Below are 16,021 nucleotides of genomic sequence, written 5' to 3'. Positions count from 1 at the left end.
CTGATGGGGAATTTCTGCCCTTTATCTGCAGTTCACAAGGCACATTACACACCGTATATTAACTGTAGTTCCCAAATATTGATGCCAAAGGTAAAGTCCCTAAGTTTGTGCCCTAAATTTTTACATGGAGAGCATCCAAAGGAGGGCTGTGAAGGTGCTGAAGGGTCTGAGAGCAAGATGTAGGGGGAGTGGCTGAGGCCACTTAATTCAGCCCAGAGCAGCGGAGGCTGAGAGGAGGTCTCATGGCAACTGCAGCTACTCATGAGAGGAGTGGATGGGCAGCGCTGAGCTCTTCTCTCTGTGACAGCGACAGGGACTGAGGGAACAGCATGGGGCTGTGTCAGAGGAGGGCTGAGTTTGAGATTAGGAAAATGTTCTTCACTAAGAGGGTGGTTAGGCACTGGAACAGGTTCCCAAGGGCAGTGGTCACAGCTCCAAGCTGCAGGAGTTCAAGAAGTGTCTTGACAATGCTCTCAGTCATGTATCTGATTTTTGGGTGGTCCTTTGTGGAGCCAGGGGTTGGACTCGATGATACTTGCAGGGCATTTTCAACTCAGGATATTGTATGATTCTATAACCTGCATTGTTTTGATTATACAACATGTTGATCAGTTGGTATATGAATGAATCATAGGAATGTATAGGTTTTAACATCCCACTCTCCAAGCTACAAGCAAGTGCAGAGTGTATAACTACAGATAGATTGTGAAAAGTCATCTCTAGAGGTCTCACTGAGAACAGGATTTGTCTTTAAAAAAGTTGCTGGTGATAAAGGTACCCAAAGAAGGCGTTAAGAGTGTGTCATGATTCTGAGAACACAGTCTGGATTTGCAGTTCTGCAGCTGTGGAGGGAATTTTAGCAGCAAACCCATTTTGATTACTTTGGAATGTTCAAAACAACCTGGGTTATGAATTAGAATTCTTACCATCTCAACTAGAAGAGATGCTTACTTTCAGTTAGCTGCTTACAGTTTAACCACTGGCTCACATAGTGATTTGGTTCCACTATCAAATGAATGTAAAGTCTACTGATTTTTGAGAGCTATATGGACAGTAAGATAAAGTTCAATCTCACTAATAGAAATCTAGTCCCTTTATGATAAAAAGGTATTTTAGGAAACACGATTTCCCTTTTTCTGGAAACTGTTCCCGTATCCATTGTTTTGTCCATCCTTAAGGCCATACTGTATATATTTGTGAATCAAAGTACTGATGCTCTTGAATTCTGTTAGAGAAACAAGCACTTAGAGTAACAATGCTGTCGATCTCAATAGCAAATAACTATTCTTGTTTTCCAGTTATTGTCTAAGCCAAAGTTCAGTGGAGTTGAAAAGATAAAAACCATTGGAAGCACGTACATGGCAGCAACAGGATTGAGTGCTACACCCAACCAAGAACAGTATCAGGTACAGAAAAAAGTCCCTGGTCAATAAAAATCATGCTCAAGTAAAGCCTAAAATTCTGTTCGTTAAACAGCAGCCTACATATAACACTGTGGCCTCAGTTTTACTTCTTACTAAGTGTATGCTTTTGTTTAGAAGTCTCTGAATTATTTTTCTTCACACTGCACTTTTCAAATGCTGCCTCTGTATTTGTTAAATGTAAATTTGGCTTTCTACTCTAAATATAATACAGCATTTTATTGCTACATGCTGCCGCAGAAGTAACTGAACTTAGAGTCTAAAGGAGAGCATTGGAATCACTATTTTCTGTCAAAAGTTGAGAGTGCAGGGTAGCCTTAGTAACCATGCACTTAAAGAACCTTCAGGCTCAGTGCTTAAAGCAGATTCCTTTGTTTCTGATTTATTTAATATAGTAGGATTGGGAACTGTGTGTAGTCAGTAGGAATGAAGTTCAGAAAAGCAATTCATAACTTTGAAGCAAAAGCCTTGCTTCTGCTGTGATCTTTAGATCACTGGTGAGCAACAAAGATGGCAATAATGAATCAATATGTTCCCTGATAAGGATTAATGTCTCCTGACAAACTCATGTTCCTTCTAAAGAGAAGCAATTAACACCTGAACCATAGACCTTAATAATCTTGAGGACAAAAAAGAATAATTTCAAATTAGCCCTGACATTCAATACAGGGAGGTGAAGATGAAGGAAATTCAAGACCGTAGTCTGGAGAATACACAGAGGAGCTCTTAACCACTAGTAAATCTAGTGTGTGCAGCAAGAAGTGTATTGTTTGAGTTATTTCTGCAAATTATAAATCAGGAAATCCAAGTCTTAGTGTTCCTTTAGTGATTTAGAACACATTTTGAAATCCATCAAAACTTAGGTCTCTTCAGTCCAGATGCTGCAGGATCCACAGATACTGCCATACCTAGTGTGACAATGACTGACAGCTAGGCATATTGCTGAGCACAGCCCCCATTTCAATACAAGAACTCAGGGAAGACTAAGTACCTAAAGACAGAGTCTGAATACATCAGCTGGGTAAGAGACCATCTGTCTTAGCTAGGAGTGAACTCCAAAGGAAACAGAAAGGCTTCGTTCATCTAAACAACAGCTCTGGCAAGAGCTACTGTCCCACCAAGGCTGATGTATGTACTCTATGAATCATCTCACAAAGTTATCATCTGTCCATCAACTCTGTCACTTTATCTCAAGGAAGATTCAGTCATTTCTCACAGGGATCAGTAAGTCTAACTCTTAAGAAATCATTCGCTTGTCAGAATCCTACCCGGGGCTGTGGGAGCCTGAGAATCAATTCTCTCCTTAGCCAAAGTGGACTCAAACCAGTACTTAGAAATCAGGCTACACTGTCAGTATATGATAAAACATTAAGTCTATAGCCTTAGAAACTAACGTGCACCCTGGAATAGCAAATTATTGAACAGGGAATGGATTGTCTTTCCCCTCTGTTCCTCCTGAATTTTGTTCATTTTCAGGTCTATTACACGTTTCCAGATATGCCGCCTTATCTATCTGCCAGATGAGATCAGCTGAGGAGCTATTAAAACTGAATCTCACTGGAGCTTAAGCATTAACAAGGGTGCTGAAATGTGCAGCAGTGAGAGGGAGGAGTCTCTCTGGGGCTGATCACAAGCGTTGTTTATTATTAAGAGGCATAAAACAGAAACAGGCACTCGGAGAAAAGTAATGTACAAATTGTAGGCACACATAGGCAGTGAGTACTGTTAGGACAGATAGCAGCTAGTCAGTTGGTTGACAGTCAAAACGTTATATTGAGTATGTTTTGAACGTATCAACTCTATACTGCCTTATCATGTAAGTAAAATGCAACATGGTGTATTGGCCGTTGTTCGACCATAGTGTTCCTAGAGAGGGCATCATCTTATACCTTTGTTTTCTGCTGCAGCCACCCTGGTGTTAGGATATCCCTGAGAGTTTAAGTGCCTTCACGTTCAGCATATTTTGGAAGTGTTCTCACAGGAACTAAAGCTACAGAAAATGATTTTATTCTGTTTGTTTGGCAATTTAGGAACCTGAACGACAGTATATGCACATAGGAACCATGGTGGAGTTTGCATTTGCCTTAGTGGCGAAACTGGATGTCATAAACAAACATTCTTTCAATGACTTCAAGTTACGAGTAGGTATGTATTACAGGATTTGAGAATATGGAGGAGTGGGAGAATGTAGTGTGATGTTCAAGCAGATTAAAGCATTACTAGAACTGACCAACAGGGCCAGGGAAGTAGATAGCAGCACCCTGCTTAAAGGCAGTGTCAGTGGCTTTGCCAGTGAGCATAGCTGCTGGTGTGGCAAAAAGTGTTTCAAGGCAGGAACTCAGAAGAAGCAGTATCACTAAGTAAAGAATGCTTGGAAAATATGGCTCCATGAGTCCAAATGGTTCTATGGTAACTCTATAATAATTATTCCAGATGTTGTTAACTATTATAAATTTTTAAAGCTTTTCAGTATCAAAGGAGATACTAGACAGGGCTTTGCAAAACTATATGAATGGCTTTGGAGGACAGCACCTAAAAGGTACAAATGAGGCTGGAGTTTGAAATACTTCAGGTGTACTAAACTCAAGCAAGCATACAACGAAGCTTCTTTCCTGCTGTTAAACACAGGAGGATATTTCACTTCTTTGTTATTCTGTGTTTATTGACAACTAAGAGTAAAGATGTCCAGCTGTTGATATTTATTAGGAGTATCACTTCTGTTTCAGCTTCTAATTGCTTCCCTTTGTGCTCCACAGTATTTAAAAAAAAAAAAAAAAATACACAGTTGCAGTAAGCCATGGAAAGGATGATGAGATAAAGGAATTCAGATCTGATCAAGAACCATATGTTCCAAGATGCTTATTTCCTGATAGCAGTGCATAGCAGTTTTACAGTGCAATATGTAACTTGGAAAGTGTGAAATGAAAGCATTAAATAAATATTGGATACCTACAAATCTTATAATCATGTCTGAAGTACCCAACAGTTCTTCTCCTTCCTTGTTTTTCTTGCTGTGCTGCTTGCTTTTCTTCTTGCTTGCTCTTACGTTTATTTCACAGTGCCACCCACTGGCTATGCTTGCTACTTTCTGACCTTCAATATTCCCACCTTCCTTTTTGTTTCATATTCGTTGCCATAGTTAAAAAATGAGAAAGCACATCTGAAGTATGCTCCATTCTCAATGCGTTCCAGAACTTGATGAGTTTATAAAAAACGTGTAGAGATAGTATATTTTTGTACAGAATAAGAGTGCTCGTCTTGCCATAGATAATGGTACGTACTTGCAAACTTACTGTTATGTCAGTATACAGACTGAATCTGCAAACTGATAATATCGATGCTGACTCTTACCAAGTAGGGATTAAGAGGTGAACCTTCTAGGGGAAAAAAAACATACGTGTGATTTAAAGACATTTGCTGTATGCTATGTAGAAGTTAGACTCATTTGCTTCATGAAATAAAGAAATGGAAAAAAATGTAAAGATGACACTATGTCAAAAGCTGCTTTTGTAGCATTAAACACTAACAGAGTTTGGCTGAAAATCATTTTGTGTGTGTGTGCGTACCACAAAGATGTCTCAGTGGGGAATGAGTTAAGAAAAGTTAAAGAGAGGGTAAAGTTCCTGATGGTTTTTGAGCAGTCCTTTGTGGTTGTTCTGCATTGCGTTTTCTGGACTGCACACAAACCATGTCTGTTTCCCAAGTGCTAGCCACCATATAATCTCCTCCATCTGACACGTTGTTTTCCACACAGGCTGATAGTTAGGACATGTCTCGTTGTTGTAGGTGAACAGTTCTGTTCCTGCTTTTGTCTGAGGCTGCTCAAGCTTGGGGATCAGTTTCCCAGAGAACTCCATGAGCCCAAGGTGTTGGATGCTTTGGAGTGAGACAGCTACCCTCTGTCAGTCCTGCTGAATAGTGCTTGCTGAACAGTGTTCTCATTTTCATGGAATAATTTAACCTCATTTAGTATGAGAGAAAGGGACAGGCTGTGTTGTATTTTGTTAAAGAGTTCACTTTCTGTTCCAGCCTTTGTCTCAACAAGTGTTCATGTGTCACACAAAGGAGAACTGCACTAGCAGGAGTCACTTAGAGCAGCACATCCCAGAATGCTTTCATTGCCAAATCACATTCCTAGGAGGTACTAGCAGAAATGTTCATGAAGGAGGAGGGATCTGAAGCTGAGTCTCCACCCCCTGAGGGTATCACTCAGACCATGAGTGGTGATGGGTCACAAAAAGGAAAAAGGAAAACAAGTCCCTTCCTGCTCATTGCATTCTATGGGAAAGTCACACTGCACTATCCTAATTTCTGAACCATCGCATAGTGTGTACCACACACGTCTTCAGTATCTGGAGGCAGGAAAACACACCTATGACTTGGGAGTTAATGCAGTGTTGCTAAGTCCTTCCTTGTGTTTAATCCCAAGTGCTTAGACAAATATTTATCAGTTTCTATGTCATCTCCTTTAGAGATTACGTACTTTTCCACTTTTCACAATTTAATTGGTACAGAACCTTTTTCAGAGTTTTTACAGCCTGGTTGTTAGCCATGGTGCTACATTACATGTGATCCGTATTAGATGAGCTAGCTCTAAGGTGGCTACAATTGTACTTTAATTTCACTGCATAGATATATCCCTATTGCTGGTTTCTGTCAAGGAATAAATACAAGTCAGTTACAATCTTCTGATTTGGGGATAATTTTGGAAATCCAGACTGTTCATCATGGCAGGGTACATTTCTCACTGAGTATTTCCTGCTTGTTAGTAAGCGTCGTTTTAATTATAGCGTATTTGGTGCTAGTTAGTGATAGTGCTTTTGATTTTGCCTCCTGCTTTGCTTCCCTACTAGTAGCATACAAGTCAGTTGCTTTACATCCCTTAACACAGGATGCAAACTGATCACAAGAGAAAATGTGCCCAGGATGGAATGGGAACTATAATGTTGTTCTTCTCTCTTAGCATCTGCATTTCAGAACTAGCAAATTGTTACTCATATTCCAAGCTTAAGGAATACATATACTGCAACTATTAAAGATAATATTATAGGCAATCCAGCTTCCAGAACAAGTATTCAAATCCTTGCAATTCATTCATAGTAATTTATTCTACATTTATGAAGCAAAGAATACTGTAAAATGCATTTGATCTGACTATTGATTATTTTAGAGAGAAGTCCTTTTTACTGAAAGTAGAAATAAGAACTTCCAGTGTATCTGTTTTCCCAGAGGAAGCTGCTCTTCCTACAGAATGTTTCTCATGCCATGTGATAAAGGTTGAAAATATCAAAATTATTCAGGATAGAAAGGAGTTGTAAAACTAAAATTAGATTAACTTTTGACATTTCTATAACATTCTCTTGCCATAAGAGGTTGATAAAACACTTGTGAACAGGCTGTTGGTTGCTGTACCCACTAATCAACATGGACCAAATAACGCTGTGTCCATTGACTTGATAAGTTGCCAGGTGTGCAACTTGTCATCATCTGGTGAATATTCTTTTATAACATAAAGTTCTTATGTTTTTCAGGTATTAACCATGGACCTGTAATAGCTGGAGTAATTGGAGCTCAAAAACCACAATATGATATCTGGGGCAATACAGTAAATGTGGCCAGCAGGATGGACAGCACTGGTGTCTTAGATAAAATACAGGTAGACTTGTTTTGTGCTGGTATTTATCTTAATAATGCTTAAAAATCATCATATGTTTGTACACCAAAGAGGTCTGTATTTTTGGGGCTGAAGATGCCAACTGTAAAAATGACTTTTCAGAAGAAATGGATATCAGTCAGGAACATAAAGAATTAAAATTTATAGAAGAAAAATGGGAAGAGAATCAAAACTTTATATTCACCCTACAGAGGAATACAGTGGAGGAAATTATTGGTTTCCTGGAAATGTAGCACCAGTTTAAAGGGGATATGGGCAAAATCACGTTTGTATTCTCTGCATTTCTAAACTCATAAAATCTTAGCTACATTATTCGTGAAGGGTATTCTTGATGTTAATTATTTCTAAAGGAAAAAATGTCTGTAACTACAGCATATCAAGTTAAATCCATAAAGCAGCAATGAAGTGTTATTTTGTTGAAACACGCAGATTAATATTCTTTATGATTTACTATCTGTATAGATTAGAGACAGACCTATATAGAAAAAACCTTCACTTACTAATCTTCCAGAGACTTCATATTCAGGGATAACATTTTAATTTTCTTCCTGGTGTGCCTTGCAGCACTTTGGTATCCCACCAGGTATGTGACTGACACCACTCAGAATCTGTGATTGAGACCATTCCCAAATAAATAATGCATTAGTAGAGCTACCTACCAGGTGTTGGCCAAGCCTGAAAATAGGGGGGATCTCAAAGCAATGATATCTACAAATACTTGTTTGCTTCACAAGGAAACACAGCTAGTCTGAGAAAGCTAATGCTGTTAATGAACAACCTCTGCCCTGTTGTGCTTGCACCTGAAATGGCAGGACCGTTTCAGTTTTGGTTCACAGTCAGTTAGACTGACTAGTCCTGTTAGTCAGGACAGATATTTTCTTTATATTCTGCAAGATGATTCTGCTTCGCTCTTTTCTCAGTGTTGGTTTTGTCTTGCTGCAGGTTACAGAAGAGACAAACAATGTCCTGCAAACACTGGGGTACATGAGCACTTGCAGAGGAATCATAAATGTAAAAGGAAAAGGAGAACTGAAGACGTACTTTGTACATACAGAAATGACAAGATCCCTTTCACAAGGGAATGTGGCATCTTGAAGAATGCTTGTACATGTCATTGATACCATATTTTCAGGAAAGTATCACGCACTTTTTAACTACATTTTGGCCCTTAACATGCGTGCTATTTTCTGATATGTGGCACTTATTTTAACATGGCTGCAGAATAGTCCCATGAGCCATCATTTTGCACCTTGATATTCCTTTGTTCAAGGACAGTTGTGATGTACACTATAGGACTGGAAGATTGTACTGCAAATTGCACTGTTATTCAAGACAAGAAAAGAAGGAATAGGAATTAAAAGGAGGTAACTCATCCTGAAGGGACTAAAAAGAGATGTTGGTGACAAATGTGGGGAAAAAAGGCAATAAAGCTAGGGGTGCATACTATTTCCTGATGCATGGTGTTTTCTGGAAAATACAGTCGCTCCCCAATAGCATCCACTAATCTGGTATTAAAGCATACAGTATTTGTAAATAAGTTTACTCGATCCACACATGGTTTGGATGTGATCACCAGTTGCATCTCATAGCCAGGGACACGTTGGGTGGCTTGCTGGCATTCTTTCTGAAGAGAGAACTAACAATGCTGGAATAGTTTTGTACAAACGTGTCAAATGTTTTGAAGCTATTGTCTTTTGTAAGGTTAATTCATTAAAAGTTTATATGTAATTTGTCTTACTGTTGCTGTCTCTTAGTTTTGCTTCCTTCTGTGGCTTCTGTCCCTCTACACCTGCGCGTCTTCTGCTGCAGCTGCTGCATTTTATTCAGTGATTACATATTGAAGCAGGCTGCGGCCAGCTATCTCTGTAGCTTAGGTCATTAATATCTGTAAGATTTGCTATTGCCTTTCAGAAATTGAATCAACTCTATTGTCTTCAGTCTTTCTTGGTATCCTAGGCACTTCGTAGTCATTGGTCCCTAGGTGATAGAGAAGACTTCAAGTCCACAAACATGAACGAGAATGAAGTGGAGGATACTGGAGACATTAGCAGTGTTGCTACTCTACAAAGGGCCTGCAGTGCTTAAACAGAAACTAAGAGAAGCTGTAGGAAAGAGGAAACACTGTGTTTTGTACGTTGACCACCTCTTCTGCCTTTGTATGCCTTTCATTTATCTTTACAGTGCCCGATTTCATGGGATATTTAAAATAATCAAATTTATCAGAACATAACTAATACAGTCTGTCTATTTTGGAAGATAAAAAAAAAAAAATGCTGTTTTGTGGATATTCAAGACTAATTTAAATCCTGTTGAATAATAACTTGCAGATTTTCATAGATGAGCAAATGTGAGACTGAAGAAGCAGGTAAACATGCTCCTTTGAAGGCGCTACAAAGATTACTTTTGTTTTGCCATTACCAGTACTTGATATTAACATGTTCTTAGTCATGATAACAGGCTAACAAAACCAAAATTAATAAAGTCTCATATTTAAAAATATAGCTATAATATTTTTTTCTCTCATGGTATTGAAATGTAAAGAGTATTCATTGAACAATCTTTCAGATTTCATATTTGTGAAACATTTATATACATTTTTATTACATTGGTGTCCTTTCAGAAGGAGTTCCCAAAATAGTCCCGAAATAAATGGCATCAGGCTGCACAGTCTCACTGAGTGTGGCAAGGCAACCAATAGCCGCCACCTGCCCTCTAGCAAATTGGAATAGCAGTCAATCTTGAAATGTTTACATTTGGAGTAAAATGGACACCCTGAGTTTTTATTTCTTCAATTAAAAATTAAATTAAATTGGGGAAAATATGAAACAACTTCTATTTTGAATGTACTCTGAGCCTTTAAAACCATTCTAGTATTATCACAGGTCAAAGCAATCATTTCTTACTGTGGATGAAAACCCTCTAAGTTGATTATATTGTACTGTCATATCTATGTGCAACTTTCAGGTATAACCTGTACATTCAGGACTTTGTTTTCATTTGTAACATTAGTAAACTGTGTACCTAATTTGATAGACTTGTTTCTATGATTTTTATAAAAGTTAGAGTATATTATATTTCTGTAACCCATAAAACGCTAAATTATTTGAATAGCTGTGAGCTGACCAGTCCAATGAAGTGTAAAGACAAGTGTGTGCCCCCCAAGAACGTGTTGAAAATGCCCTTGTCTGTGACACTCTGGTGCCCTGGTAATACTCTGGTATTCTCTCATTTTGTACTTGCATTCTAACTCTCGCTACTGTGTAGCCAAATCCTGCTAAAGAACAAAGAATGGGCAAAAGATGAATATACCTGTAGTATGATGCCCAAAGAAGGGTGCATATTATCCTTTCTCCAGCCTTTAGTTGCTGAGTATTATTATCTTTCTAGTGCCAAGAAGCTATTTGTATCCAATAAATATTTTTTGTCTTCCAAAGCACTGTACATCTACTGTCTATACTGTTTTATTCTTACCCTGTCTATATGGACCCAGAGATCCTCTTTCTTCCTCTCCTGCAGAAACTTTATATTCCACAATAACTGCATATAACACTACTTGAGCGTCACTTGAAAGTTTTCTGATTATCTTATTTTCTGCTTAACTTTAAGGTTCGAGTTTACGCCTTCCATGTTGATGCTGTAATTCATAGGTCGCTAGCAAGTCATAAAGGACATGAGTTTCAAAAGCAGAATGCAAGAGTGCTCAACAACATCAGGAAGCAGCCACACAATGAATATAAGAGTGATTCACTCTGATCTGGGAAAATGAAACCTAAACATGAACTCTTTGGGAGTCTGCTGGATTTCTTTATCAAAGACAATGCTATGCGCCAATTTATGGAGGACTACCGAGGGGCAGGAAGAAAGACTAGGCTTGCAGATATTTTTCTTGACTACAAAAGTAGTTGGGATCACCTGTAAATAAATGCTATTTAAATGCTATTTCCAGAAGCAGACATTAGCGTCCTATTTATCCTGTATGCAAAGCATTATTAATTCTCTTCATATTCCTTTATGGTTTATCTACTTCATAAACTGTCTACAGACCTTACCTTTCTCCACTGAGGCACAGGTAGCAGTTCAGCCTGCTCATTTCTAAACAGATGGCTGTGCACATTCATAGGCAGAGGTGTTGAAAGACTGTCATATTGTTTTCAGAACCTTGTATCAGGACAAACAATTAGCCATATCATCAGGAATATTTATATACTGACAGATTTACTGTTTTACATGATGATTACCTTGTCCTTTGATAATTAATTTTCCTCTTGGTTGTACTTCAGTATGAAGCTTCTTTTCTTCCTGCAAGAGACAGTCTGTCACCCATTCAGGGCCTTGAAGAAACAAGCACTTGTGTGAAATGAATGGCTTGACTTGAGGACCAAACCTATTACAGCGGAAACTGGACAGTTTTAGAGTCATCTGTGTTTCAGCTCCTTTTTCAAGGATGATGGCTCACAGCATTTGTTGGAAAGGCTGTCTCTCTTTCATGGCTCAGGAATACATGACATTCTGATACATGCTGAGGCCAAACAGCAAGGACAGGAGCTGAACTGCTGAGCCTTGATTTAACAGCTGCCTAGCCATCTCTGCTGTAAGTGCCACCAGCTTGAAACAGGTATGTCACCTTGCAGTAGGAAGACTGCTACTGTGTATTTTCTGCATTTCAATATCTTGTCTAGTTACATGTCATCTGTCTTCTTGGGTCCATTCTGTCCCCATCTCTGTCCCATCATCATCTCCCCTCGGACCATTTGCCTCACAAATTAATCTGACGAATTTTCTTGCTAAGTTTTTCCAACAACCAGTTTGATATTTCAGAACAGTCACCCTGCCTTTGAGACATCGTTATAAGTATAAAAGCTATAGGGAGGGGAGCAGAAGTGAGAGAATAGTTCAGTTGGAAGGAACATTCAGAGATCATTTAGCCCAACTGCCTGAGCATTCCAGGGCTCATCAGAAGTCAAAGCATGTTACTGAGGGCATTGTCCAAATGCTTCTTATACACTGAAAGGCATAGGGCATCAACCATCTCTCCAAGAAGACTGTTCTGATGTTTCACCACTCTCACAGTAAAAAAAGGCATTGTGCTTTGCGCCTTTCCCACATGTCCTGTCATTGGTGACTGGGGACTAGAGCCTGGCACCTCACTCTGCACTTCCCCCTTTTAGGGACTTGCAGAGACCAATGAGGTCACTTCTCAGCCTCCTCCAGACTAGACAACCCAAATGTCCTTCCACCAGCTTTGTTGCCCTCCTCTGGATGATTTCAAGGACTTTAAAAATCATTTTATATTGTGGAGCGCAGATCTGCATATAATATTCAAAGTGAGGGCACATCAATGCTAAATACATTGAGAGAATCACCTCCTTTGACCAGCTGGCTATGCTGTTTTCAGTGCACCCCAAAATGCAGTTTGCCTACTTGTCCATCAACGCATACTGCTGGCTCATGCTGTCACCAGCACCCCTCCTGAAATGCTCTCCAGCCATTCTTCTTCCAGTCTGTACCTGTATCCATCCCAGTTGCAGAACATGGCATTTTCCTTTGTTGAAATCCAATCATACCCAATCCTCCAAATCTTATCTAGATCCCTCTGCAAACCCTCTGATCCTCGCAGAGTCAACAACACCTTCCAATTTAGTATCATCAGCAAACATGCTGAGGATGCATTGAGCTTCTGCATCCAGATCATTGATAAAAAGCATTAAATAGAACTGGCCCCAGAACCAAGCCTTGGAGAATACTGCTACTGACCAGCTTCCAGTCTGATGTGGCCCCATTCACGTGTAGGACACTTTAAGCTCTGTCGTTCAGCCAGATCATCACCCAGCGTAGTGTGAACCTGTTTATCACACCGTTGCACATTTCGTCCAAAAGGATGCCATGAGAGACAGTATCAGAGGCCTTACTTCCAGAAAGAATATGTGCAATGCCTCTCCTTCACCCACTAAGTGGTTAGAGGACTTTTCCATGTTGGCTATGTCTTTGTTCTTTAAGTGCCTCTCAGTATCCCCAGGGCAACCTTCTTCATAACTTTTACAGAGACCAAAATGAGACTATTACATCAGTAGTTTCCTGGATCTTCTCTCATGCCCTTACAATTTCGTGACCACCAATGGAAAGTCACTGCTTCTCAAGTCACAGTCATCCAACATAGAAGACCAGACAGTCCAAGATCTATCATTAATATTATAAAACTAAGGCAAAGAGTCAATCAGTGCCTTCACCACTTTCTCATCCCTACTTGTTAGCTGACCATCTTCATTAAGTATCAGTCCACTGTTTTCCTTAGACCTCCTGTTGCTACTGACATACTTAAAAAAAGATTTTTTGTATATTTGACACCACAGTAGCCATTGTCAACTACGATGAGCTCTGTTTTTTCTCATTCTTTTCCCTGCAGATGCAAACTGCCACCCTGTACTCTCCCTCTGTAGCCAGACTCTGCTTCTAGAGCTCATGTATTTTCTTTTCCTGCCCTAGTTCCAGGAGGACTTTCCTATTCAGGCTGGCCAGTCCTCTGCCTTGCTTGATAGACATGCAGAACAGTGGGATTAGCAGCTCCTGTGATCTTAAGAATGATTCTTAAAAAGTGACCTCTAAATCCTCTAGAACAGATTTCCAGAGACAATTCTAACTAGTTTTCTGAGCTTAAAGCTTACTCATTTGCAGTGCACTGTGGCAACTCAGATGATTTTTTTTTCTCCCTATACCAAAAATTTTGAACTCAACTAATTGATGGTCACTGTGGCCAAGACAGCCACCTTCATCAGCCCTCCCACAAGGCCTTCCCTATTCTCAAACAACAGACCCAGGGCGGTTCCTCTCATAGTTGGCTTACTCAGTACTTGTGGCAGGATGTTATCTTAAACATGCTTCAGAAATTTCCAGAAATACTTGTGATAGTATGATATTCCAAGTTTATGTTTGGGAAGGTGAAGTCTCACATAAGGACAAGGTAATCAATCCCAAAATATCCCCCTAATTGCCTATAGAGTAGCTCATCTGTACTACTGTCCTGGGTGGGCAGTAGATAGTAGACACCTAGAACAACTTCCACTTTGCTACCTGTCTCCTTAATCCTCATCCAGAGGCTCCCTACCACATCATCCCTAATGGCAATGTCCATACAGCCTAGTCTCTCCCCCTAATGGCATCGTCCATACAGTCTAGTCTCTCCCTTATGTACAGTGCAGCACCTCCCCCCCACCTGCCCAGCGTATGCCTCCTGAACAGCTGAAAACCTTCCATCCCAGCATTCAGTTGTGGGACTCATCCCACCAAGTCTCACAGTGATATCAGTGCCCTGGGAAAAGAACAAATCTTCCAGTTCATCCCATTTGTCTCTCATACTACATGCATTAGTATATAAGCACTTCAGAATGCTCTTGAACATGCGCTGCTCTTTGGAATGACATGGATGATCCCATTAGCCTTGCTACCCCCAGAGAGTGCCATCCTTTGGCATAACCTTACTGCTCCTAATGGCATCCCCTTCCCCCACTGATCCTAGTTTACGTCCTCTCAGTCTTACCAAGTTATAGACTAAGAAACATCATCCCAATTGAGACAGGTGGATCTTATCTGGCACCAGATCATAGATGTCTCTTCTTGCCTTGAAGAGTTTTCCATGACTATAAAACCCAGAATACTGGTGGAGACAACAGCCCTGGAGCTAGGTATTGAGTCACCTATGACTACTTCCTGCTGCTTCTTCACGGCACCAGTCTTAATTTTGCTGCTAAGATGTTACCTGGCCCTGGTGGGAAAACCTGTAGACGCCTCTTCTTTCATCTTTTCAAATCCCTTGTCTGCCACACCCAGAGCAGAATCAGAGAGAAACATTTCAAATGTGACTTCAGGAATCCTGTGTAGCTTAGTTTAGACTTCCGGTGAACAATTTCTTGTGGCTCTATTTACAGCTACAGCTTCAGCTGAGCTGCTTTTTATAAAATGGTTTGCAGCCTCTTGGCACTTGTACTGAACTAAAAAACAGCACTTGCACAGTGGCATACATATCTCTGTGTAGGAAGCTGATGTCAGACAACTATTGTTTAAAACTCCACTGCTCACATATTCTGTGGTAATTTGACTAATTTTACAAAGAGAACCCTAATTGGTAGAGGGATATTATTAGATAAGCAGATGGAAATTGTCATGAATGATTAAAAGTCTATAGAGTATGAATTTCTCTCCATTGCACTTGAAAATCAGCAAGATGCTAGCTACATTATTCAGTTTATTAGTGAATGGAGAATGGAAGCTATACAGTAGAAATGGGAGGTTTACATCATACGTGGGCTCAACATGCCTACGGGAATTGCTTATAAAGATTTAGGTATCCTGAATGCTTTGTTTTTAAATTGATGTTCAGTAAAAATCAAGATGTCCAAAAGACTCCTGTTGTGAAAGAGCTTGCAAAAAAAATAAAAACAATTATAATAATGTCAGTGTTGCATTGATGGCACTGATACTGCAGTTGCCAAAAAGAGCAGCAACACAGATAGAATCACAGAATATCCCAAGTTGGAAGGGACCCATAAGGCTCACTGGGTCCAACTTCTGCCTCCACACAGGACCACCTAAAAATGAGACCATATGTCTTGAGGGCAGTGTCCAAACGCTGCTTGAACTCCACCAGGTTGGTACTGTGACCACTGCCCTGGGCAGCCTATGCCAGGGCACAAAATGAAGCTAGTCACACATTTTCAAGCAGTACAGGAGGAAAGAGAACAGCCACTAACATGCGTGTATTAATATAAAATAAGCAAAAAATGAGTATTGAAACTAGGAGCCAGGTGTTACTGGGGTAGAGCAATTTTAGAGCTAATCTGTTAATAGAGGTTGCACCTGGGAGTTGCTCACTTTCAGTGCCCCGAATGTGAGCATGCAAGATTCCAAATCAAATTGCCTGAAAAGGTTAAAA

The 16,021-nt window shown here is 39.9% G+C and overlaps 1 protein-coding gene across 4 annotated transcripts in view; it reads left to right on the top strand.

Annotated features, from left to right (window-relative positions):
* ADCY2 (adenylate cyclase 2) overlaps window positions 1-16,021 on the top strand; it is a 221,309-nt gene that overhangs the window by 195,029 nt on the left and 10,259 nt on the right. For 2 of the 4 annotated variants that reach the window (XM_015282305.4, XM_015282304.4), the window contains 4 exons: window positions 1,299-1,406; window positions 3,452-3,566; window positions 6,953-7,077; window positions 8,038-10,536. In XM_015282305.4, the coding sequence (XP_015137791.1) occupies window positions 1,299-1,406; window positions 3,452-3,566; window positions 6,953-7,077; window positions 8,038-8,190 (501 nt within the window). In that variant the 3' untranslated portion in view covers window positions 8,191-10,536. Of the gene's footprint in view, window positions 1-1,298; window positions 1,407-3,451; window positions 3,567-6,952; window positions 7,078-8,037; window positions 10,537-10,701; window positions 11,711-16,021 lie in introns of those variants that run through there. The other 2 variants (XR_006937251.1, XM_040695508.2) reach the window with 2 other exon arrangements.

This window comes from Gallus gallus, chromosome 2, assembly GCF_016699485.2.
Source record: "Gallus gallus isolate bGalGal1 chromosome 2, bGalGal1.mat.broiler.GRCg7b, whole genome shotgun sequence".
Classification (NCBI taxonomy): domain Eukaryota; kingdom Metazoa; phylum Chordata; class Aves; order Galliformes; family Phasianidae; genus Gallus; species Gallus gallus.
The sequence above is the reverse complement of the archived record's forward strand: the minus strand, read 5'-3'. Positions and strand labels throughout refer to the sequence as shown.